The sequence below is a fragment of the Protopterus annectens genome, chromosome 11.part0 (assembly GCF_019279795.1).
Source record: "Protopterus annectens isolate FY-2018-M chromosome 11.part0, PAN1.0, whole genome shotgun sequence".
NCBI classification, from domain to species: domain Eukaryota; kingdom Metazoa; phylum Chordata; order Ceratodontiformes; family Protopteridae; genus Protopterus; species Protopterus annectens.
Genome location: NC_056745.1, coordinates 330,248,514 through 330,276,170, shown reverse-complemented (window position 1 = coordinate 330,276,170; position 27,657 = coordinate 330,248,514). Strand labels below are relative to the sequence as shown.

Below are 27,657 nucleotides of genomic sequence, written 5' to 3'. Positions count from 1 at the left end.
TGAAGATTTTTTCGGCGAAAAATTTGCCTATACAATGCCGTTGGAGCTTCCGACATCGCAAACTCCCAAGAAACGAAAAGACCGGGACCGACATCCTCGGCCCGCGTCTACCACCGACTCCACGCCAAAACCTACCGCAAGTGCTCCGGTTCCCCCTGAGACTGTTTTTCCACCGCTCCGAACCGAAGACACCGCATTACCGACGACCCCGATTCCGGATATCACTCCGATGCCAGTTATTGATTTTCCTCCGGATACCGAAACCGAGGAAATGCCCGAGACCGTTGCTGTAGATAAGGTCACTCCTGCACGTGGAGCTGCCAGGCCTCCTATGGCCATGTCTATTAAGGCCTACATTAGGGCTAAGGCGGCCAGCAAGACCAAGCATCTTTCTGCTAAAGCCTTACCTCAGCCTACTCCAGAGACACAAATTATGACTATGGCTGCTAACTTAATTGCTATGATTAGAGGTTCACAGGCCCATCCTGAGAGAGGATCCCAGCCTCCTTCTGATAAAAGGCCCCAGGTTGAACCCTCTGACCCTATTCCTTCAGATGAAGATTCTGAGGACTCTGTCCACTCTGATGGCCAGGAAGAGCTCTTCCAGACCTATGAGGACTCGGATGCAGAGGATTCCATCCCCTCGGCCTCCCCTCCTGAGGATATTTCTTTTGGTGAAGTTCTGCATACCATGAGGGAACATTTCAAGTGGCAAGGCCAGGAATATTCTGATTCCAGAAAGCCTCGGCTTTCCTTAAAAAGCCCCAGCACAGGCCCTTAGCTATTCCTCCTGTGCTTGATGTTTTGGATGATTTATATTCTGACACTAGTGTTACCCCTGACTCTGTCCCTCCTGCTCCAGCCAAGCCAGACAGGTATTACAGGGTCCCTGAAACACATTCCCATTTATTCAGGGCCCATACTGCTGATTTGGAAACTATTTCCCAGGGACCTAAAGGTGTTTCAACTTCCACCTCTAAAAATCCTTTGCCCTCCAACAGGGAAGCTAGGTCATTAGAGAGATGGGGTAAAAAGGTTTACACCTCCACTACTTTATCTATGGGAGCTTTGAATTGCCTTTTTCATATGTTACAGTATCAGGATTTCCTGTTAGAAGATTTACAGAAAACATTGGCCTCTCCTGATCCTTTAGACAGGAAGTCTTTGCAGGAAGCTGTACATAACTCTCAGCAAGTAAGCAATCACTTCCTGCAGTGTGGATATGATGCACTGGAAGCTTCATGTAGGGCAGCTATGACAGGGGCAGTCATTCGTAGACATGCATGGTTAAAAGATCAACCTCTACCAGATCATGTAAAGGCAAAACTTCTGGATGCACCTTTGGAAAAGAACAAGCTTTTTGGTGCTAATGCTAAGGATGTGCTAAAGTCCATTGAGGAAAAAGCAAAATCAGTTCAGACGGTGAAAGATTTCCTCTAGGTTCAACCCCCCAGATTCAGTAGGAATTGGCCTTCAAAAAACTGGTCCTTTCCTAATCCTGAAAAGTTTCAAAGGGGTAAAAACAGACGTGGCCGAGGAAGAGGACAATACAGAGGTCCTTACAGGGGACGACAATGGCAGGCAGCAAATCAAAGAAGTGACACAGGGGTTTCACCTGCCCCACAACCACAATCTCAATGACTTTCCTCTACTTCCGCCTACCAGGGAACAAATAGAAGCTCCCTTGGGCGGGAAATTATCTCTGTTTGCAGACAATTGGCACAGACTGACAAAGGACAAATGGATTTTGGACATTATAGACCGAGGTTACAGGTTCCACTTTCATACCTTACCAAGAAAACAAGGCATGCCAAACCTACCACAAAACCAGAGGGCAGAGGCTATCAAGCAAATCTCTCTGCTGACTCGGATGAAAGCAATAGAAAGAGTTCCACAACAAGAACAAGGCCAGGGGTTTTACTCAAGACTGTTCCTTGTTCCAAGAAAAGAATCTCAATGGAGACCAATACTGGATTTGTCCGCATTAAACACCTTTCTCATAGTACCAAAGTTCAAAATGCTGACTCTACAGCAACTCCTTCCCATGCTGGGCAAGGGGTCTTGGCTGATTACTCTATGCCTCAAGGAGGCATACCTGCATGTCCCTATCAGACACAGCTGCAGAAGAAACCTCAGATTTCTTGCAGGGCCAGAGCATTATCAATTCTCAGCATTGCCATTTGGCTTATCTACTGCGCCCAGAGTATTCACAAAATGCCTGGCTTCAGTAATTGCTCATTGCAGGCTCCAGGGGATCCAAATTTACCCGTACCTGGATGACTGCCTCATACAAGCGGACGACAAATTGATGTTGACAAAAAACTTGGACTATGTCATACGATTACTTCAAGCTCTGGGATACACAGTCAACTTCCAAAAGTCAAGACTTCAGCCATCCCAGCAAATAATCTTCTTAGGAGCCAAATTAGACACAGCCTCTCAAATGGCTTACCTAACAGAAGACAAGCAAGAGAAGTTAACTCATTATTTCAAAGGTTTGGCAAAACTTACCCAGATGACTGCAAGGAGATTCCTACAGGCCCTGGGTACATGGCATCCTGCATTCTCCTGGTTCCATTAGCAAGACTGCACATGAGAAAGCTTCAGTGGTACCTAAAAAGCCTATGGTCTCAGCACAGCAACAACTTAGAGACAACCATACCGCTCATTCCATGCCTACAAAAGGAATTCCTATGGTGGGCCTCGGTAAGCCAGGCAAACACAGGTATGTCATTCAAAAAACCACAGATAACACAGACCATAACCACAGACACCTCAGACCTTGGATGGGGGGCACACATGGAAGGCAGGTGTATACAAGGACAATGGTCTCCAAAGGAAACACATCTGCACATAAACCAAAAGGAAATGCTGGCAGTAATGCATGCCATCGAGGCCTTTCAACACCAACTTCAGCAAGGCCATTTACCGATACGGACAGACAACACCACTGTGATGTGGTATATAAACAAGCAAGGGGGCACCCATTCTTACCCCCTTTGCAGACTGACAATGCATCTTTGGGAAAAATCACTGAGCCTAAACATTCAGTTACAATCCCAGTTTGTTCCAGGCAAAGGCAATGTGCTGGTGGACAGCCTAAGCAGGAATTTCACAGATCCACACGAGTGGAGGTTACATCCGAAGATCTTCACACAGCTCACTTCGACATGGGGCAGGCCAGAAGTAGACCTATTTGCCTCTCACCTCAACCATCATCTGCAAAAATTCTGCTCAAGGACATACCATCCACAAGCTTGGAAAATAGATGCTCTCTCATTCAACTGGAACTCCCTAAAAATCTATGCATTCCCACCTCTGCCACTGATGACCTCAGTATTACTAAAGATCAAAGCAGAGAGACCCAAGGGGATCCTAATAGCTCCAGACTGGCCAAGACAACACTGGTATCCACTACTACGGAGCATATGTCACACCAAGAAGTGGGCCCTTCCCCAATGACCTCTACTTTTGACTCAACACAACTTCAAAACAGTGCATCCAAACCTTCAGACACTGCAGCTAACAGCCTGGGAGTTCCCATGAATAATCTCAACCTATCTCTCTCCAAGGAAGTTCAGCGGATACGAACAGAGGCTCGAAGACCATCCACCAGAAAGGTTTACTTAGCCAAATGGAAGAGATTCAGCATTTGGAATACCAGCAAGGGACACGATGCATCATTATTGAACATCCCACTCATCCTGGAATATTTGGCAGATATGCTAAAAAATGGACATTCATATTCTTCCGTAAAGATACATGCATCAGCTATTTCAGCTAGATATAACACTGATCCGCCTGTCTTTTCACATCCTTTGCTAAGGCAATTCCTCAGGGGAATCAAGAACATTAAACCACCAAGAAAGGCTCCAGTACCAGCCTGGGACCTCAATTTTGTCCTAGAAAAACTGACTCTACCTCCATTTGAGCCAGCAGCTTCAGTTGACTTGCAATTTCTCTCATGGAAGACAGCTTTCCTGTTGGCAATTACCTCAGCAAGAAGGGTTTCGGAACTACAGGCCCTAATGGCTATACCACCGTTCATAATTTTCCACAGAGACAGGGTTTCATTAAGGACCAACCCTACTTTTATGCCAAAGGTGGTATCTAGGGTTTCTTTAAATCAAGCTATTCATCTGCCTGCTTTCTTCCCCAATCCTGAGAATAAGGGGGAAAGACTGTTACATACCTTGGACATTCACAGACAACTTCGATGCTACCTGGACAGAACCAAGATCAGTAGAAAGTCTGACCAACTTTTTGTGGCTTACGCCCCTGCAGTCCAAGGAAAAGCAATTTCAAAACAGACTATTTTAAAATGGATTGGACATTGCATCAGATTCTGTTATCCATTTCATGGAAAGACTGTTCCAGCCAATGTCAGACCACATTCCACCAGAGCTACAGCCACCTCTACAGCATTCTTAAGAGGGGTGCCTACTAAGGACATTCTAGAAGCTGCTACATGGAGCTCCGTGCATACATTCTCCAAACACTACAATCTCCCTCTATACTCCAGATCCAGAGCAGGCTTTGCTTCGGCAGTCCTGCAGGGTTTGATTGCCACTCAATCTTTTTCCTAGAGCATTTCTCCTCCCCCAGCTAAGCTATGGTATTCTACCCATATGTTATGACTGCAGTTGCATTCTTGAAGGACATAGTACAGTTTTGTACCTACCATAAATGTAGATGTCCGATAGATATGCAACTGCAGTCGGATTTTCCCTCCCTCCATACCCCTCTATGCCTAGGGTCCACTCCTATCCCTGTTTCTCTTAGCTGGGGATATCTGTTATGGTGTATCTGTTTATTGCTCATTTACTTGTCTGGAATCCTGTTTTTGTCTTCCAATTTGATTTGCCTTCCTTGGAGGACACCTGGCATCTGGGCAAGAAACACTGAAGAAAATGGCGTTGGCTGATGCTTATGTACTCCAGCCGCTCTGACGTCGGAGAGAAATGCGACATCAGCCGACGTCGGACCCAGACTTTGGAATCCAGCCGACCGAGGGCTGCCTGAGGCAGGACAACCCCATATGTTATGACTGCAGTTGCATATCTATCGGACATCTACATTTATGGTAGGTACAAAACTGTACTTTTTGCGTCCAGAATATATAGAAAACCTGCCTTTCCAAATGATTATTTGGAGTATAACAGTTGTCATCCAGGTCACACCAAGAAAAACATTGTGAAAGGTCAGATGGTGAGGGTAGCAAGAATGTGCTCTAGTAAAGAGATTTGTAAGAGTGAGATAGCCACCCTAGTTAACCTCTTTATTGATGGGGGTTACCCCACCTCCTTGTTATATTCTGTTTGTGAAGAGGTTTTGAATGAATGGGGAAAGAAATTTTTACCCTTATTGGGTAAACCCCTTGAGGTTTCGGCAAACCCTGTTGATTGACTGTAATTTTTGTCTTCAGAATAATCTATGGTTCTAACATATGGGCTACTTAGTAAGGACATTCGACAGATAGTGAAGAGAAATTGGGTAATGTTTAAGGGAGAAGATGGTCTTATGGATTTTGTAGGTAAAAAACCTCATTTTGTGTTTAAAACCAACAATAATCTTACATTTTTATTGGCACACCCTATAAAAATAGATGACACGCTAAGAGGGACTAGGAGTTGTGGTTCCTGTGCATATTGTTCACACATTTTAGGGGTTGATTGGGTGGAAATTGGTTCCCCTAAGAGAAAGGTGTTTTTGAAAAGGGGTTCATGCGGCTCCAAGCGACTGGTTTACATTTCTATTTGCCAGAGTTGCCAACAGTTTTTTGTTGGCAAAACTGAAAGGGCTTTGTGTAGAAGGATCTACGAGCATCTTTATGCCATTAGACGTGAGGATAACAACAACGCCCTCTTTTAGACACTTAAAGGGTAATGGTTCATGTAAAACTTTCCAATTTGGTATACTGGAGAACCTTGTAATGACATTAGGGGTGGGGATTGGAAAAACAGATTAGACAGGGAAGAACTAAAGTGGCAGCTAAGACTGAATTCCACCCATCCCCCAGGTATCAGTGAAGCATGTAGTATTATGCCTGTGTTGAAATATCACTCATTTAAGCTTTAAATGTTTTTTGAAAAAAAGTTATACTCAACAGTTATTAATTCATATGTATTTGTTAGTTTTTAAGAGTATATTAAATTACATTTTATTGTATTTTCAATCATTTTGTACTAATTTGGAGGTTTTAAAATACACTTGTAATCATAAAAGTTTTGTATACTGTTTTAAAGTATGGCAGGGAGGACTTGTGATTAATTGCTAATTAATTATTCATTAGCCCATGGGCATATAAGTACTGTATTTTTGAATTGTAATTGTTTCTGATGTAGTCTTATTTTTAAAGACGAAAGCGCGCTCAATAAACTATATTTTACACTTCACATTGGTGTGACTAACTTCTAGCACTACTCGAGTGTTCTACTGGAACTGGTTTTCTTTTTAGTTTTGGTTCGTGTTTTACAGTTCCTGCTGGTGTGGTTTTTTAATTGTAAACATAAGTAAACAAAAGAAACAAATGCTATTATTAACATAATGGAAGGTAATATTGATTAATCAAGCAACATATAAAGGAATATTATGGGGAACACAACAATAAATAACAATAAGGAAAGTATGTTAACAGCAAACTAGTATGAAATAATGCATACGGCAGCATAACAGTTAGTTACAAATAATATATAGACCAAATATAACTATATAATTACTATGATTATTTTTATTCCAGAAAATAATACTAAGCAATGAAAAATAATCTTTTGTTTCTGCTTTAATGAAAATGGATGCTAAATAATATATATGTTTTAGCACATTATGGTTTGATTTGTGCTGAGGTGCTGCTGTTTTAAGGAATGCATATTCTTAAGAAACATTCTGACTTTAAAAACTTAAATGGTTCATTAACTTGGATCAATTAATCAATTAACAGATGTAGTTAAATAATATATAAGTCAATGACACATTGGAGTGTTTTAAACTTGTCTGAAGAAGCGTGCACTGGCAGCACGCGAAAGCGCTTACTTTTTGGATTTTATATGGATTAAAACTTTTTCATTATTCGTGGTGTTTGGTCTTCCTCGTTTTTACTACTTACTGGCTTCTTGTGGCTGACCAACTTCAAGGGAAAGGTGCGCTCTTCATTCCCAATCATCTTTTGTTACTTGGCTTTTCACCGGTTCCCTACACGATGGAGAATCCAAATATTGAACTTGAATATCATCCCGAAAGAAATATGTCTAATTCTAAATGGGTTCAATTGATGGAGCAGAGGTCGAACCCGTTGCTTAATATGGATTTGTCTATGCAGTTGAATACAACTGAAACAGGTACTACTAGTTTGCTTAATGATTTTAATCCGCTTTATAAAGAACTGGAAAATGACCTGTATAGACAATTTAGGTTAATATGGCAACGCCGTCATTTAGAGGCATGCCTCCACCACAAAGTAGTACCCAGGGGAATGAGGGTACTATGCATGCCCTCGTACGGCAATAGCCACCCACTGCTATTAAAGAACTGGCAAAAGTTGAATATTGAACTTGGCTATAAATATATACAACTGATCATTGATTATTTTCAACCCATTGAGAATGAACTAGCAACAAAAACGGAGTCTCTGTTTAAGGACATTAGTAAAAGATTCAAAGGCGAAATGTTTATGAACAAAATTGACAGTCTTATTAATCAGGTTAGTGCATATGGGGAACGCTTGCAATTATTAAAACTGCGTAAATTGCAGCGAGATGTTCAAGATTTCTCCAACGGCCAAGTATTCCTATGGCCGCGTTACAACCAGAGGGAAGGACAACAACAAATTGAAGCTGTTGAAAGAGGGGCTAGAGGTTCTGTTGAGATTGCTGAATCTGTCTCTTTAAAAGACTTAGTGATCCCCGGTGATGTCACTACGGCTAGTGCGTTGAATAGCTTACGCACCCTCACAGATGATAGCACACCTCCACCCAATCAACAAGCGCTGACACACCTACGTGAGCCGGGAGCCAAACCGAAATTACAACAATCAAATCTTGATTCTTTTTTACCTTTGCCAACGGAGAGAGTCCAGAGGGAGGTCGACGAGTCATGGAAGACGGAAAAGACATGCATCAGGAGAATCAACGAACAAAAGGGGACGAAGAAAAGACTGAATGATCTAGTGTTTAATTTATCGGATAGAAGGCTAACTCAAACGGACTACCAGTTATTAAATAGAGGACTGAGTTTCATTCCTGCTCAAGTTAGTAATGTTTCCACTCTACTAACTGAATTGCGTTTTTTCACCCGCAATATAGCTTTGGCTCTGTTTTTTAAACAATCCAATCAGAATAGTGATGTCCTGAGAGAGGAAGTGGGTGCGTTTGAGTGTTATAGAAAGAAAAGTACCTTTTCACCTGTTTTACATCCTTATATTGAATGTTTCCTTAAAGTTTGTGAAAGCGACCTATACAAACACTATGATAGTCTTGAGCAAGGCTTAAAAATGCTTTTTCATAATGTTTCCAAGGAAGAAAGATCAGCAATGAATGCCCTTTCGAATGATAGAGAGGTAACAATTAGACCTGCAGATAAGGGAGGGGGAATTGTCATCCCTAATACAACAGACTATATTGAATATATGGTTACACTTTTGAATGATGACCTTACCTACAAGGAAATAGATAGGAAGATAGTGGACAAATTAATATATGAAGTACACCATGATCTCTATGACATGATGGTAACTAGGCAAATTAGTTATGAATTTTACTTGTTTTTGTTGATTGAACATCCGCTTATACCAAGCATCAAGGGGCTCCCTAAAATGCATAAGGGTTTAACACCACCACCCCTTCGTCCAATTGTTGCAGGACATCAGTGGGTTACAGAGAATATATCAATATTTGTTGAAAACAAGTTAAAACCCATAATAAATAAAATTAGTACTATTTTGAAAGACTCTTATCAATTGATTGACCATCTAAATAACATACAGGGCAAAATTTTAGAGAAACATCTACTTGTCACATTAGATGTCAAGAGTCTTTTTACGGTGATACCCAATGCATATGGCCTAGAGGCTATAAGACATCTATTGAATGTCTTTAGCCTATATAACAACAGTGAGCAAATTCTATTAAATGCTTTACTAGAATTAGTACCTACAAAGAATGTCATGATGTTTAACAACTCTTACTACTTACAACAGTGGGGGGTGGCCATGGGCACCCCCTGCGCCAATTCATATGCTAACCTGGTTGTATATGAATGGGAGACTACATGCCTGTTTCCACACATGGCATATAACAAAGTAGTAACATACTTTAGGTTCGTAGATGACATACTGTTGATCTGGGATGGAAGCCCTGAGGAACTTGAAGCTTTCATTAAAGATCTAGAAAATACCACAGATTTTCTTAGATTTTCTCTAGAATATTCTTATACAAATGTTAACTTCCTAGATCTGAACATTAAAAAACCAAAGGCAGGTAGGATAGTTACATCCCTTCATAGAAAAGAGTGTTGGAAGAACACACTATTGGTACATGACAGCATGCATCCTAGATTCATCTTTTCGAATATAATTAAAGGACAGTTCAGTAGGATAAATAGGATTTGTCAAGATAAAGATGAACGTACCACTGAATTTGACAAACTTGAATCCCTTCTCTTGGACAGAGGGTACAATCAGGTTGATGTAGCGTATGTAAAAGAAAGATTTGTTAATGATGACCAACATAAACCTAGGGTAATGCATCAGTATAATAATGGTAACGGACAGCTTGAATCTTTAGAACAAAAGCAAGTTAGATGCATTATCAGTTATACCAGTGATAATAAATATATCACTGATATAATTAGTAAAAATTGGTCGATCTTGACTACTAGTGATGAAATAAAGAACTTAATAGGAAGTAGAGCATCATTTACTTACAAAAATATGTTAAATTTGAAAAGGATTATATGTAATGAGAGGTCCAATGATACCATCATTTACAATGCCATTAGAGGCACTGTTCCATGTGGAGGATGTACATCCTGTAAATGGGTATCTACTGATATAAAATTCTCTAATCCTGGATCATCAAAGGAGGTTGTAATTAATTGCTCAGCTAGCTGTAATGATACAAATGTTGTTTATTTAGCCACTTGTGTGTCCTGCCCTGCCTTTTATGTGGGCATGACAACAAGAAGGCTCAGGGACAGGATACAAGAGCACCTGTATGCAATAAAAAAGAAGGACCAGAAGAATGCATTATTCAAACATGTCTCTGAATATCCAGACCATACCTTTGCCTTCAGAGTTTTACAAAGAAGGACACCTAATATAAGAAAAGGTGATAATTTCAATGATTTAGAGAGTTTGGAGCTGAACTGGATATTCAGAATTAGAGCACATAAATACCCTGGCCTCAATAGCTATGTCAGCATCAGATCACAGTTAAAGAAAAGGAAATACCATTGACATGTGATCTTTAGTACATACATATATTCTCTGAAGTCTTTGGTTGGTTGGGCGACTTAATAATAAGATGCCTATTTATGCATAGTACCCTTTTGCATATAATGTTCTGTTAAGCCCCATGTATTCATGCTCATCCAGAATTATATATATATTATTTCACTAACTATTTCCAAGTGATGCATAACTTAGTTAATCATAGATATGACCTTCTTGTTATTGTGAGATTATGAACACCTATGAAAGGTATATTAAATATGGTCTTTAAGCACATGTTTTCCACCCCATCTACCCTATTACAGGCCTTTATTAGTAATTGTATTTTAAGTCTTCTAACATGTCTCCTGAAACTTGGGAGATTATTCTAGCCCCATCTATTAGTATTCTTTGTACTCTACATTAAATAAATAGTTTTATTTAATGAGATCTGTAGAATATATATGTTTTGTACACCATGAATTTTTTTTTTCTCTTCAGAAAAGACCACTAGAAACAGTATGATGCACTAATGATGCTGATTCTTATATTTATATAATATTTAAGTTTTTTCATCATATTGTTAGTTTTTAAAAATGTAGTCACTTTATTTTATTTCATTTCATGTTTTTATATATCATACAGTATACCTTGCAGTTGGTTAACAATGTACAAGTTTGATTTTTTCATGTTCCAATATGTATATAGTTCACATTATGTTTCACATGTTTACATCTTTTTTAAAAATTTTTATACTCTATTTTTACATATTAAGTATATATATACATTCATATATTTGTCAGATAGGAATTTGTACTTACTGATGAGCATCGATTATAATATACACACAAATATTCCGTATTTATAGATGAGTATTTTTCTTTATATGTAATAGATACTAGTGTAGTTAAAAACCTTGTACTAATAACAAGCAAAAGATGGTCCGTTTTTATCTTACGCTATGGTTTTAGTGTTTGTACATTGAGATTACCAGTTCAGCTATATTAGGTAGGATACACAGAAGTATACATTGTGTGCAACATGTAGTCGCTACCTTTTATTATTTTAGAATGTAGTCTTTAGAATTTGTGCAGACCAAATATAACTATATAATTACTATGATTATTTTTATTCCAGAAAATAATACTAAGCAATGAAAAATAATCTTTTGTTTCTGCTTTAATGAAAATGGATGCTAAATAATATATATGTTTTAGCACATTATGGTTTGATTTGTGCTGAGGTGCTGCTGTTTTAAGGAATGCATATTCTTAAGAAACATTCTGACTTTAAAAACTTAAATGGTTCATTAACTTGGATCAATTAATCAATTAACAGATGTAGTTAAATAATATATAAGTCAATGACACATTGGAGTGTTTTAAACTTGTCTGAAGAAGCGTGCACTGGCAGCACGCAAAAGCGCTTACTTTTTGGATTTTATATGGATTAAAACTTTTTCATTATTCGTGGTGTTTGGTCTTCCTCGTTTTTACTACTAGTTACAAATAATATATTAATATCAAATCACAATAATAACATTAAGAAAAACATGACAAAAATAAAAACTGGAAGGCAGAAGTAGCATAAAACATTTAATACAAAACTAGATATAAAATACAAAAAAACATAAGATGCATGCTTTCATACCAAACTAGGTACTTCATCAGATCTAACTCAAAAGCACTGTATTAAATATGTTAAATTTTAAGACCACGTGACCTTAATAATGGCTTAATTGGAATGTAATCATTTAACCCTTTCCCATAAGTTGCTTGTAAAATAGTAATCCATTTTATCTGAAGACACTCATTGTGAGTTTTGACATCTCCCCCTCTCAACCCAGGCTTAAAAATTTCTAGCACCATGAATTTAAACCAATGAACTGAGATGAATTTAGTGCTCTGTCAGTCGGTTAAGCGTGATGATATACATTTCCACCCTGCTGATAAAGGGGGTGGAATAGTTGTTATGGATTCTAAAAATTATATAGATAGAATCCATGTGATGCTGAATGATGAACACACATATGCTATGACCACTAAACCTGACGTCCTAAGACTGGTTGATAGAATACATATGTTTATTGAAGATTTGCTGATGGAAGGAATGCTAGATAATCTCTGTATGAATACTTTTCAACTGAGAATCCAGTGATACCTCAGATTTATGGGTTGCCTGAAGTACATAAGAGTACCACTGATCCACCCATGCGGCCAATAGTCTCTGGTAAAGGTTGGGCCACAGAGCCCATATCTATATTTGTTGAAAGAGAACTCTATCCAGTTCTTAATAGGATTGGAAAGATATTAAATGATACCAAAGATTTTCTTAATAAACTGCATGAATGGTCTAATGTAGATTTTAGAGAAGATGTCATTTTGGTAACCATAGACGTTAACTCACTTTTCACATGCATTCCTGATGATACTGGCATTGATTATGTCAGGATGTTCTTAAGTCAGCACTCAGGCTATACTAATAATGAAAAGATCTATTCAATTTGTAGCCTCTTGGATATTATCCTGAAACACAATGCTTTTGTTTTTATAGACAGTTTTTTTTCTTCAATGTACAAGAGTAGCCATGGGCACTGTTTGTGCAAACAGTTATGCCAACATTGTCATGGCTAAATGGAAATCTGACCATGTGTTTTGTGATATTAACAATTTTTTGAAGCCCATTTTGTACTATGGCTGCTTTGTGAATGACATATTTTTTGTATGGGACAATACAGCTGAGGCATTGCATGAATTTGTGCAATATTTAAATGACACCACAGATTGTCTCAACTTTACCTATGAGTACTCTGCTGAGGGCACTTCTTTTTTTGGATGTCATAGTATTTAAAACCTGGGGAGATCTAGGGACTAAGCTATTCAATAAAACTTGTAAGAAAAACAATGTGATCCATGCTCGGAGCATGCACCCGAGACATATCAAGCGGAATGTCTTGAGAGGGCAATTTTTTAGGGCAGCTTGTCTCCATATGAGAGACAGTGCTGTATAATTCATTTTATAATCTGACCTCCCAGCTTTTTGGATAGAGGTTATGATAGTACTTAAATCACTATGGCACAGAATGATACTGTTCTTTTAAGGGACACCCGTACTAAACCATTCTTTGAAAACCAGACAGCATATGACCAAGCCAGTGTTATTGGGTCAGGTTACCCAATACAGATGAACCTCACTTTCTCCAGTGATTCTGAGTCTATTTGTGGTATTATTAACGAGCATTGGAGGGTGTTGACATCTGATAAAAGTGTAAGCAATTATTGGGCGATAAGCCCGCATTTTGCTTTAAGAATCATCTCTCCCTTAAGAAAATGCTATGTCACAGCCCTCTGGCTTGTACTAACACCAACACCAATGGATGTAGAATTGGGACATATCCTTGCTATCATTGTAATATTTGTAGGTACATTAAAAAAGATGACCATTTTGTGCTCCTGGACACTGAAAGTGTCTAAGTTTGACTTGTATGCCAACTGTAGTAGTTGCAATTTAGTATATTGTACAAGCTGTGAAATCTGTAAAGCCTTCTGCATTGGTAAAACCATCCAGTGTCTCAGAGACAGAATCAGGGAGCATTTGATATAATGAGAGAAATGCTTTTTTCAAACATGTGAAGTGTGCAGGATACGATCATTGGTTTAAATTCATGTTGCTAGAAATTTTTAAGCCTGGATTGAGAGGGTGAGATGTCAAATCTCACACTGTGTGTCTTGAGATAAAATGGATTACTGTTTTACAAGCAACTGATGGGAAAGGGTTAAATGATTACATTCCAGTTAAGCCATTACTAAGGTCACGTGGTCTTAAAACATTAACATATTTAATGATGGTTAGAGTGGTTTTAAGTTAGATCTGATGAAGTACCTAGTTTGGTATGAAAGCGCTCATCTAATGTTTTTTTTTGTATTTTATATCTGATTTTGTATTAAACGTTTTACGCTACTTCTGCCTTCCAGTTTTTATTTTTGTTGTGCTTTGCTTCATTTTTACTGGACACTCCATTTTTATTTATTTTATGTATTAAGAAAAACATACCATTAGTCACTTAGCAGGTAATATTACTACCTAGACTACTAATACATGCTTCTACAGATGTGCAATTTCAGTTGTGAGTACAGTGACTGCAGTTCTGGTATATATGATGTGGCATGTACATACCTCTCAACCTGTTAGCATGGGACAGTATGGGTCAAGCACAAACAAATGCTGGTACACAGACACAACTACAGGGAACTGATTTACATAGTGTGCTCATACATTACTACCATGGTATTCTGTAAATGGATTTGCCAATAAATTGCATTCCAAGTCATGTAATCATAATCATGATGATAATCAATGGCCAGTCATATGGGGCACTACTCATTATATTCTTCAAAAGCATGACAGTTGAGAGGTATGTTTGTGTACACCAAATACACTACATAGCTGATTTGTCAGCTGGCTGCCATGGTATTAGAACCCACAAGCGGTGACTGCAGGAATTATGTGAACTTTACTTCAGTATCATGAATTCTCAAAACAGTATTCTCCTTTATGACTTTTATTGCAATATTTTGTGTGAAACCCTACATTTACACACATGCATAGCTATGTGTGGTATCACATTGGAAACAAATGCAATGAACACATGAATACTGAGAACTTTATCTGAATACAGTAGTTATTGAAGCACAATCCTGTTTTAAACTTTATAATGTTCTTTTAAACCTGGTATTTGGGCATAGATAGCAGTCCAGGACTTCAGGTACCTTACCTGTATGCCATGTTCATTGACTGGATGGTATGTACAGCATGTTTTCCAACAGAATGAGCAGAACACAGGCTTAAACCTTACTGTGGGTATTGCAGTACATGCATTTCAGACTACATGCATTTCAGACATTTGTGGCTGCATTCTCTATTCATTAACATTTACCAGTTGACTGGTGTCAGATTAGAACACACATGCAGTGAATATGGGAATAGTGTACACTTTTTATTTGAAAACATTACATAGCAAGACACCATCATTCTTTACATTTTATTGATTAATGTTGCTTGAAGTCTAACATATAGAGCATGGATAGCTGTGAAAGATATGTAATAACCCATATTTCCTTTCCATTAATAGAGTGTAACCTACAGCATATTTCAGACAATGGGCAGACCAAACCTGTGAATCTCAATATTGGTATACCACAACATTAGCTGATGTATCCCTTCCTTGCCTTTTGCAGAAAAGGTTCCATTCTACCAGAGATGATTTTGCTCAGTTTATGGTGCCCTCTGGGCATACATTTTAAGGCAGTACCCAGGAATGGAATGCCTCCGGTGAATCCTTTGCCTTCTTCAACAAACCAATTTGTATAGGTAAAAAATAGTGTAAGACCCTCTCCTGCAAAACCTTTATCTCTATGGTAAAAACATTGACTAAATAGTCTGTAGCCAAATGGTATGACAACAATTGATTTCTTGCAATGGAAAAGGTGTCGGGACAGTGTGGACACAATTTTTCCTCCGAAGCTCCCAGACTACTGATAATTTCAAATGCATCCTTATTCTCTTCGGCACAAACAATGTCGCCTCACACTACCAAATTAACAACAATACCCTAAGTACCCATGAAGTGGTAAGGGACCTGGGATCACAAGTTAACTGCGACCTTAATTTCGACCACCATGTGTTCCTGTAGTAAGGAAAGCTTTGTACATTGCACACTTCATTAGTAAAAGCATCATCTCAAGTGCAGAAGAAGTTATAACCCCCTCCATACTTGGCAATTGTCCGGCCCATAATAGAGTATAATGTCCCATTTGACATGTACCGTACGTATTAAGCACCTGCAGCAATTAGAAAGACCTCAGAGGTTTCTAACAAAGGTCATCAAGGGGCTCCAGCATGTGCCTTACACAGACTGAGTAAAGTCCCTGTCACTGTACTCCATATTATATAGACTTAGGGGAGACTTATGCCTTATCTAGAGAGCAATCAAAGACCCAAACCTAATGAACTTGCTGCATATCTGTAAAACAAGCGGGACTTGTGCTACCCATTCCAGGGACCTAAATGTGCCTTGCTACTTAAATTGGACCTGTTATAGGGACAGATTTATCTCCCAGCAACTGCCGCGTCTTTGATAAAGCCTACCAATTCATGTGAAACAGAGCACCTCTTTGACACTGTTCAAGAGGAACCTGGAAAAGTTGATGGGGCACCATAAATTCTTACCGGGGTTAGATCCCACAACCCTCCTGGACATGGGCAGTCATCACTAAATGCAATCTTGGGTATTGGCTAGCATTTCTATGGTATTACATTGGGATGAAATGGCTAGTGACCTACGAGTTGATAGCCTAGTAATCTCCTATGATCCTATGTTTGGAAGCTATACTACACAGTACTGCATGTTTACCATATTTAACTTGCTCTACCATATCAGGTTGGCAGTGACACATTACTAAACATGTTACTTGTCTCAGGTATGTCATACCTGACTGTTAAGACTGCAAACTCTGTAATTTATTTTAAGATTATGTTATGCATTAACATTATTACTTTGATGTTTCCCTACTTACCACACTCTTGCCTCATCCTGGCAATGCACGCTGCATGGCACTAGACATTGTAAGCCTTTTCGTCTGCAGCCATTGAAAGAGAAACAAACCATTATGTTACCAGTTTTGCACAGATTCAGCTGGTATATTTCTAAAGTACTAGTAAACATACTCCCATGTCTCTGGGGTCTGCCCAGCCCGAGCTTCTTGGACCCAGATGTCCAAGGTTCCCTTCTTCCTCTGCTTCAGGTCATCATAGTGGTGACGACACTGCTCACCAGTATGGGGAGATACCAGCAGCACTGGTAAGTTCCCTAGCCAACCAATCCCAGGCCTCAGACTTGCATTCTGAGCCCTGATAATTGCCCTGCAGCAGCCGGGTTTCATAGTTTTTCACCAGGAGTTCAGCAAACACTCTGGACTCCTGCACACCCCACATCCGAAGCCAAAAACGAGCTCCCTGTCCAACACCACCAGGCATATTGACAGCCAGGTGAAGACAATGAAAGGTGTGAAATTCCCACCTATTGGCCTTTTATATAGGCGGCATTCCTGCCTTTACATATCATACTGTAACTTTTAAAAAAAGCGTTGTGTTGCTTAGCTTCACACAAACTTGTATAAACCATTTCAGTGAAGCTGAGCATCGCGCAAACTTGCACAATACATGTTTAAGTGAAGCTTAGCAATGCGCAAACATTGTAGACCATTGACCATGTTTAAGCGGTGCTTAGCATCATGCAGCTTTCCTAAATGTAACAATATTTTTATTTTAAATTAAACTGATGTTTCAGTCACCTGATACATTTTGACAGCAATAAATGTAAAACATATCACTGGTCGGCAGTCTAACTTGGGACCTGCTACCCTGTAGGTCATGACTCAACCTATATAGCTATTTGGATAGTACAGGGAAGCAGTATATCTTCAGATATACTACTATGATGCCTCTTAGTATTGCACAGTGAGGCTGCAGAGGTTTGCACGTTGCTAAGCAGCACACAACTACAATTGATTACATCCAGTTTCTATTTTTAGGTGTCTGAAGGCTTTGTTAAGCACTGCACCACTCAAGGACAGACAAAAAATTACAATTGATTACATCTGGTTTCTATATTTAGATATATAGCAGATGTCAGGTGTGTATGTATAAGCACAGCTCGACTTTGCTAAGCACCATGCAAACATCACATAAAAAAACGTCCTGTGCTTACCCAGATGTTTTCTAGACAGTCCACAAGTACAGGACAGCCTCTACACTACTGCTTGCATTGATTCAGTATCTGTGTTACTGTCATTTCCCTCTGCAGCTTGCCATAATTAATATGTATGACGTGCTGCTGGTGAGGAACTGTGGCTGTGTACACAGATGCATTCCATGTAGACTTTACATGGAGCCTACACGGATTTTATTGAATCCTGGGGAGAGTCTCAATGATCCACTACAGTTTCAAGTACCTCACATAACTGTGGTATCCTTATACCTCTGTCCACCATTGACTCATGGGTTGCACTTGACAATGAGGTAAAGAAAACAAATTTCTTCCTTGATGAGTTCAAGTAATACCTTTCAACTCACCGCACCTTTTGTTTAATAACTACATACCAAATGTATTCAACATCATTGCATTTTTTTCTGTCATGCTACACCCTGTTTTAAGTTATGGTATGCCTTTATTTGCTTTGTTCTCTTATGCATCATTTAAATGGTTCACCTCACTTCTTTGCCAATTCTTTTAAGTTTTCCTTTCAATTACATTTATTAAGTTGTGATTTCCCCCTCTTATTTTGCTTTAATGTTTATCCTTACCTTATATTCCATTTTTTTAATTCATTTTTCTGTACTTAATTAAGTTCTGGGTCATGGTGGAGCTAGAACCCTTTCCTAACACTTGCTTGGATGCAAGGCAGATACATTAATTTTCAGTAGGATGCCAGTATATTGCAGGATTTTCATCTATAGCAAGAACATATACAGGCAATTTAAAAAGGATTGCTGCTTCACTTGCAGCAAATCTTTGAGTTGTGGGAGTAAATTTGATTATCTGGAGAAAAGACACATAGATATAGAGAGGAACAGCACACTTCACACAAAAGCTGCCCAAACCAGGTACCAAACTCGTGAATCAAATGTTGTAAGGCAGTAATGCTAACAGCTATGGGGCTGTGTCTTGTTTCTTATTGTTTCCTTTTATCTTGTACTAGCTATATTCAAAAGCCAAGTGTATTTTTAGTTTTATTTGTATTGTTACATTATAAGGAGGTGTATTTTGTGTATAATAGTGGTTATGATGTTTTGCTGCTGTTCCTCCTCCACATAATTTATCTGTTTGTGCATTTCCATTCTTAAGAAGTGAAGTGTCCAGTTAGAGGTGTTTTTTATCAATCTAGTTCATTGTGCTGCAAACTGCTGTGTAAGAGAATTGTGCAGCTTAATGGATGCATTTCATGGTTAAAATGCACTGTCTGCATTTTCTGCTTATTTAATAAACTAATTTACATGCTTCTTCACGAGTGATTATGCAGCATCACAGCCTTCTCACACAGTTTATTAAAATACAGCTGATACCCAGTAAATGCTCTTTGGTGCTTTTATAGGTGCGTTACCCTTGTGTACGTTGTACAGATTTTTTTCTATTTGTATTCCTTTTTTAAATTATATTATATGTTAACCACTGGATATGTAATGGAAAATGTGCCAAATTCAAAGTAGTGAAAGAGAAACAGCAAAGATGGTTGGTCACTTCACTTGTACTACTGGTCAGTGATGCCTCATTCAGAGATATTCATATTTTCTTGCCTTGTCAAGGTTGCTAAAGTCCGTTCATCACAACCCTTCAAAGTTTGGAATTCAGGAAGATAAACTGAAGCCCTTTGAGAAATTACTGCTAAAGCTAGAAAGTCAGTTGCTTGATGGAATGATATTTCAGGTAAGATATTTTGACTGTGCATGTTGCCTTGCAAAACTTTTGTTTTTATTTATTTATTTATTTTATTTTATTTTATTTTATTTATTTATTTATTTTTAGTAATTTATAGTGAACTTTCTCTTGTGTCAGAGGATTGTACGAGCCACATCCACAAATGATCTTTGTTTGGCTAGACCTGTTTAATTTTAAAATGTAATTACTCTCTGCAACATATTTTGTGTAATCTTCATGAGGGCTGTACTGAATAATGAGGTCTAGCTATAAGCAACAGTGCATTAGCTTATTGCATTTCAGGTTTGCTGGAGATCAGAGTCTGTTGGGAGCAGTCTTTTTGAGGACTTAATTTTACTTTTTTAAAACTCAGCTGCCCTAGTCCACAGTTTCTTTTGTGTGGACTCCTGGACTAGCTACTGATAATTGTGTTCCAGAAAAAAAATGTAGTTTTCTGAGGATAATGTTTTTAATTTGCATAATGGTAGTAGTTTGGCAGCTGGAAAGAAAGAAAAGAATGGTAGAGCACCTAGTGGAACTGAGGGACTTAAAGCTGGCTGCTTTGAGACATTGTTAGGCCAAGAGCAAATGTCTTGGGGGGGGCCCTACACCACTGCCCCTTTTTTCACTTTCGTTTGATGCAGTAAACTCTTTAGGCAAATATGACTGTGTTTTCCAATTATTTTTTTTTTTTTGGTTCCTCTGTGATTTGCATTACAGGCAGCCATGCAAAAATGTGCTCAGTGTTTTCTTATGGTACAAGAAAAATGCTAATACATACAAATGCAAGAAAAGTAATGGCCACCAAATTGTAAACTGTGAGCATTTATTCTGCAGTACTGGTGTGCAGAATTAATGAGCCTCTCTACTGTTATTTTTCTTCCTGTGAGATTTCTGGTGGTGTTGATGAGATAGTACTACCAACCTTCCCTACCCGCCACACAGGACTTGACAAACTCAGTTTTTAAAAGTAATTTTTACAGTATGTTCTTTCCTTCCTTCATCTATTAACCAGGTTAGTGAACTGGTCTGAAGGCCATTTTCAGCCAGGAGCTAGGCCAGAGGCACAGAACGGAAAGATTGTTCTAAAAAAGATTATTGAAGTAATACAAGCATATTGATGCTGTATATACAAAAAAGTAATTCATACAATGCAAGTAACATTAAACATTGTTAGCGCAATTTTATACACATTATATAGTGTATTTACACAATATACAACTTTGTTAGAGTATAAAGAACTGCAGGCGTGGAAGAGGACAGTGTGCTTACAGTGGTGGAATATAGTTTATCCATATTCCCTGAAGCAGTTGCACTTATACTCTTCTGAAAGTGTTATTTTATTTATTTATTTTTTTTGAAGCTGAACATCTGATAGGATTTGCATTCCAGCAAGTGGGTATTATTTATGAGGTGGTCATTCAGTACAGCCTTACGGATGTGAGAGAGCAAGAGCACCCTAATTACAGGAATATATTAAGTTGTAATAAAATGCTGCAGAAAGTGTACATGCCAAAGGTGAGCAGTAAAAGCCACGCAGTATCCTAAAGGTGAGCATATTGAGAAAGGATGGCATGGAAGAGTGGGTAAGCCACAGTAATCACCAGTAATGCTATTTTGGTTAGAAAGTTAGGATTGTCATCTATAGTCAAACTTTTATTACTAAGGTGTATGATAAAAGCATGAATCTGGCTCCTAATCTTAGTTTTCTGCTCTGTAGTCAAAGTTTTTTATATAAGGCAGTATAATAGGATTGTCTTTTACCATGTTTTTGCTGCTATGTTTACCCAGCTGCTAAGCTGTGTCTTACCTGAAGTTAATTTGAATGTTATGAGCAGGAGTGCAGCTGGTTCAATCAGCACCATGTGTTAGTACCACAGACTTCCGCCCCACCTCTCAGCTCTTCAGTACCCAGTCCATCTCCCCCCAGTTCTTCAAAATGCCCTCTTCTTCTCCTTGCACACCAAATAGATAGCCGGATAGACAATACACACCTCCCCTTTGCTCCAGCCAATTAGGTCCTGTTTCTGCACCCTGTCCTTAACCCTCCATCCTTTTATTTTAGCACAAAAAAATCTTTTATTTTAAACTGTTTATACCCAGCACAGAGAGCTACAACACTAAGGTTTCAGGTAAAAAAAAATCTTTTTTTACTATTAAACTGTAGCAAACAGTTGCTACATTTAGAACACACTGAGAGCTGTAGCAGTCAGGTTTGACCAGAAATGCAGTACTGGCTTTTAAAAGCTGGTATGGATTGAGTGATCGGGATCAAGCGATCATGCTCCACAACACTTTGTGCCTGGTTCAGTTACTCCCTTCTCCCTGCCCTAACTACACTACTGGTTCTGAACACCTGTGGAAATGAAGCCCAAATTTGTGATTTCTCTATGTAGGATACTGTTGTGATAAGGATCACCGAGTAGGTGTGGCAGTATTTCCTCTATAGCTCTGTTTTTTAAAGCCTTCTTGCATTTGTTTGCTAACCAATCCATTACATGTTCTCTTATAAGACATGATAGATTAGAATTTTACATCACAGAATTCAGGACCTTTTATAACAATTCTAGGTAAAGCAGTGAAAAGAAGTCATTCTTTCTAGCAATAATAGCATGTCTAACACCTTTTTTAACTTTAGAAATTGTGCAGTCTAGTCTGAATCAATTCTGTGAACTCCTCCTTACCACTGTGTGGCGTAGTTTTGATGCTTTGAACACTGCACTGTTTTTCATTGGGATCTTGCCTCTTTTCATTTGTTCTTTGCAATGATGATGAAAGAATGACCATTTAAAAAAAAAAAACAAAAAAAAAAAAAACTTTCCCACTGCTCACTTTTCTGCTGCAGCAAATAGCTCAGATTCCGAGTAGCTGGATTTATAGGTTCATAGGTAAGTATTAGGCTATTTGCCCGAGGGCATCTATAAGCCTAGCCAGAATGTGTTGGCTTTTGCTGCCCCCTTAGATTACTTCCCTGTGCCTCGGTCCAGTAGGGCCATTAGTTTCCTATGCCTCTGTCCAGCAGAGCCACTGCAGTGATCCCCGGGGTAAATTTTCTGTTTCCCATCCACTTGTCAAGGTTTCACTTGAAGAGTGTTAGTGAGGGGCTCTGCCTAATGTAGACTAGAATCCTGTTCCAAAGCACGGGGAGTCTCTGGGACAGGAATCTATCCCTCCAGCACATCCTATTTATCGTTGGGGTGAGGTTTAGATCCCTAGAGCGTGTGGCTCTTCGGGATTTTTTTTTTTTTTTTTTTTTTTTTTAGGTGGAGCATGTCCATCAATTCTGGGTTGGACATGGCCTTGTATGTCAGACAGATATCACCTCTGAGTAAGCGGTATGCAACCGAGTACAGCTGGAGTTTCTTCAGTCGGGCTGCATAGGGCATATGTTTGAGGACAGTAATCCTCTTGGTGAAGTACTTCTGTGGTCTTTACAGCTGTTGCAGGTGTTTTGTAAGGTACATCCCAAATGGGGCATTGTACTCTATGATGGGTCTGATGAGTGATGAGTAGAAGGGCACAATAACCTCTTTTGTTCTAGATGCAAACCCTTTGTGATTAGGTGGGCCACATAGAAGGATTTTCTACCCGCCTTGGCAATATGATTATCAAAGGAGACATTACTGTCTACTTGGGTCCCCAGATCCCGTATTACATTTTCTGTATTTAGGGGACTACCACTTATGTGGTAGTTCATGGGTACTTCAAAGGGGATGACTATGCACTTTTTGGCATTTAGCTTGAGGCCATGATTTTGACACCAGGTATCCGTCTTAGTGAGACTCTTCTGGAGGATGTCTGTATTAGATGGAGAGTTAGTTATGGCCCCCAGTTTGCAGTCATCTGCAAACTTGGTCAGCCATAGTCCTCCTGTGCTTGCCTGTACCTCTGAGAAGTATATACCGAACAGGAGGGGTCGCAGTACTGAGCCCTGGGGGATGCTACTTGTAACTGGTTTAGAGTTGGACGTAGAACCTGCAACTCTCACTGTGTGGGTTCTATCCGTGAGCCAATTGGCAACCCATCTCATGACATAGGGGTTTATGTTCAGGCTGGTGAGCTTGTCTATAATACCAGAATGGGGAATGATGGCAAAAGCCTTTGTGAGGTCTAGGTAGGATGTGGCCTCCTTTCCCTCATCTAAAGCCTTGGTAACTGTCTCAAAGAAGTCCACCAGGTTTAGGAGGCATGATCTGCCCGTAACAAAGCCAAACTTGGTAGGGTCCAATGTTTGAAGGTTTCCACTGTCTCTGTTAATGAATTCCATGATGATGCACTCCATAGCCTTGCAGACCAGGCTAGTCAGGCTTATAGGGCGATAGTTCCCGGGGTCCGTTGTGGCTCCACCTTTGTGGAGCAGGATAATTGTTGCTGTGTGCCACTCTATGGGTACGTAGTGTGTTTAGGTGCGGGGTTAGTTTATTTTGGAGCTCGTGTAAGACGCAGCCTGGGACACCATCTGGTCCCATTGAAGCTGTATTTTAGGCTTTGGAAAGGGCTGTTTTAACCTGAGTGTCAGTGATTGCCAGGGCAGTACATTCTTCTAGTATGGCTATGGGCCCTTTAGGGGGTGAGAGGGGGATGTAGTTTGCACTAAACCTGTCTGCCAGAATGTTGGCAATATCAGTCAGTTCAGTGTATTTTGTGCCATTCTGCACTAACTCAGAGCAGATCTGAGAGTTTTCACTTAAGTTCTTGACATAGCTAAAGAACGCATTGTGGTTATCTTTGGAGTCCTTGGCAATTTTTCTTTCGAAGCTAGCCTTGGATGATTTTGGGGGATTGTAGTTTCTTGCTGATACTGATCAGTGATGTCTTTCCTTCTTGGGATTTTACTCTTTTCTGCACTAGTTTCCTCCTTCTATTGTATAGTTTGTTTATGGCAGGGGTCCACCAAGACTGGTTTCCTTTTCTTGGAGGAGTGAGTCTTGGTTTTGCTTGGGATAGCACGATCCATGCATTCTTGCAGGTGCTCATAGAGTGCCTTTGTAAGGGATTCAGCAGCTTTCATCATGAAACCCGGTCAGTTCCTAGTAGCTGTATTTTTTTTAAGTTATCACATTGTATGTTGACCTTTGGAATCTTTTGTTATGTAGTAGATCTCTGCAGATTTTAATTCTGTTTCTGGTTACCTTATTTTTCTAGCCTATCTGGATTCAGGTTCTGATTGGAGCATGCCCACTAGAGCTCTAATTAATATGTTATGTGGGCATTCAGTGCAGTTCAGGGACCTGCATGTTATTACTTATTATACTTGGGGGGAGTGGGGACAACTACTAGACGTGATTGCTGTCTGAGAAGGCTATACAGATGTCCATTGCTGTGAGAACCTCAGACAACTGTTCTGTCTCTGAGTGGTGTGCCAGCCTGCTAGTTTGCTGGTCTTTCACCTTTTCATCTTAAGAGTTAACAGAGTTCTTGTTGATGTTTTTTCTCAGCTTTCTGTTTTCATATTCCCTAGCCTCATTGTGTAACTTCCTTTAAGCCTTCATTCTTCTCGAGAACAGAAGGGGTGGGCTTCCTTTTTCCCCAAAACATTGTATTAATAGTTTTAACCAAGAAAAACGTAGCAATCCAACAAGACAACAGTTTCAACAATTAAGCATAATGGCAGATACAAAACCGATTTAAAGAAAAAAGTAACAAATAAAATATTTAAGTTCACTGTTTTAAGATCCCAGTAATGGAAAACATTATGTTTGAAGTAAAATACTTTTTAGTAATGAAGACATTAAAATCACCTTGCCACTGTCAGAAACTTAGAAGTGGAGAAGTCATATTTTATAAATCATTGCGTAACATTCAGCACTCTTTAACTGAATCTACTTATGATGGTATGTTCATGGCATATGACCTAGCCTTAATTGCTTCAAAATAGTTATGTTTATGAGGAAGAAAGTAATCTAAAAGTTGTAGAACATTTAGAAGTTAGATTATAGAGCCTGAGCCAATTTAGGGCTGTTGGGTCTAGCCAGGTCTTGGTGATATACAACTTAGCAAATCTTAGAATAGGGGTTGATTTTTGCTTGTTTAACATGTAAGATTACAAATTAAGTAATAAGAAATAATTCATGTTTTTCTTTTGTAAATTTGACCAGAATTATTTAACAAATTTTCCTTCCTAAAAGTTGAGCAAAATATCTGCTTGATCAGCTTTACATGATTGACAAATTGCAAGGAATGATGAGAAATAAATGTTTTTAGATGTTGTAATACTAACATTATGCGACTCTCTGGAATTGCGCACTTGCACAATGACAGAGTGATGTCTCCTTATGGAGACTACTTAGAGATCTCTTTACCACCACATATTTGCTGATGTTCTGCATGTATTACCTGCTGGTAAAGATGCTGTTAAGTATGCAATGTTACAGTGCATGACTCTCATACCTACCCTGTGTCAAAATGTTAATGCAGTTGCAGCAGACCTCTTAAAACACGATTGAAGTATTGTATTTTTTTAAATCTATGTAAGACCCATTAAGCACAAATTATTATTTTTGAGGATGGTGTGGGATCTTTGGTTTGATTAAGAAACTTGCTTAGACTTGCACAGTATGCAAATTGAACCAAAACATAATAATGCTCATAAATTATTTTACGTAATGCATGTTCAGTTTTGCCAGTGTAAAATGCATGGCAAAAATCACAAAATGCAACATATATAACCCCTTTGTTGTAACAATCACAATGAAAGTTTAATGTAAACTTGCAATTGAGTGTTTTAAGTTGTAACTGTATTACGTAGAAGAATTTATGAGCATTATTATGTCATCTTAAATAAAGAAAAAAATTATTCCCTTTATAGACATAAGATGTTATGTAAAGAAAATAATCAATTTTACTTTTTTATTTTAGAACAAATATTAAGTAACCCCCAAGGTGGTCCATGGGAACTTAGAATTGAGTATAGAGAGTTCCTTTGGCAAATTATATTACATGCTTGTATTTTTCCTTGGTTAAATGATGGTGTTTCTTTAACAAGTGTATTGAAACTCTGGGCAACCAAGCTATGACCTATTTCAAGGTTAATTTATGGTTTTAAAATATGTCCATTTGTAAGCTTATTGATTTTTCTCCTTCCAGTTTTTTTTTTTTTTTTTTTTTGAGACATTTTGTTACTGTTTCTAACAATTATGTTTATTTGTTGGTCCTAATGGTTTTAATTACTGAACAGCCACAGATTGCTATTAATATATTACTATAGGTTTTCATTGTTTTAATCCTACCACATGATGTTTTAATTCATTATTTAAGGGTGCTTATGTTTGTAATTTATTAGATGTTCTTCGTGTTTCACTGTTGCAGTCATCACATTTGGGTTATCCTTGCCAGGGTAGCCCTCGGCCGGGCCGAATACCAGAGACTTAGTATTTCTGTGTCGGTTGCTGTCGCTTGAGGACTGATGTCAGGTCGTCAGTGGTATAAAGTAAGGCAGCCGACGCCGTTACATCAGTCTTTCTTGCCGTGGAGCCTGAAGCAGAAGCAGTTTGCATGAATGCTGGTCGGCCGCTACCTGAGTTTTCATTTCCAAATTGAAGTTAGTCTTCTAAAGCTAAGTACCCAGTTGGGGATCCTTTTTTCTTGCACTAACCGATGTCAGAAAAAGTTAATAATTGTCTCGCCTGTGGAAAGCACACAGAGACTTCCACTCTTACTGCATCACTTGTCTAGGCCCAGGCCACGACGTCCCCTGTTGTCGCTTCTGTGCTTTGTTTAATGCCAGAACTATCCATCATTAGGCCCTTATTGTAGCCAG

General features: G+C 38.8%; 1 protein-coding gene across 1 annotated transcript in view; it reads left to right on the top strand.

Annotated features, from left to right (window-relative positions):
- The window catches only part of WASHC4 (WASH complex subunit 4), a 1,952,913-nt gene that overhangs the window by 658,028 nt on the left and 1,267,228 nt on the right, over window positions 1-27,657 (top strand). Inside the window, exon 14 of the mRNA XM_044087827.1 lies at window positions 19,787-19,907. Coding sequence (XP_043943762.1) covers window positions 19,787-19,907 — 121 coding nt within the window. The remainder of the gene's footprint in view (window positions 1-19,786; window positions 19,908-27,657) is intronic.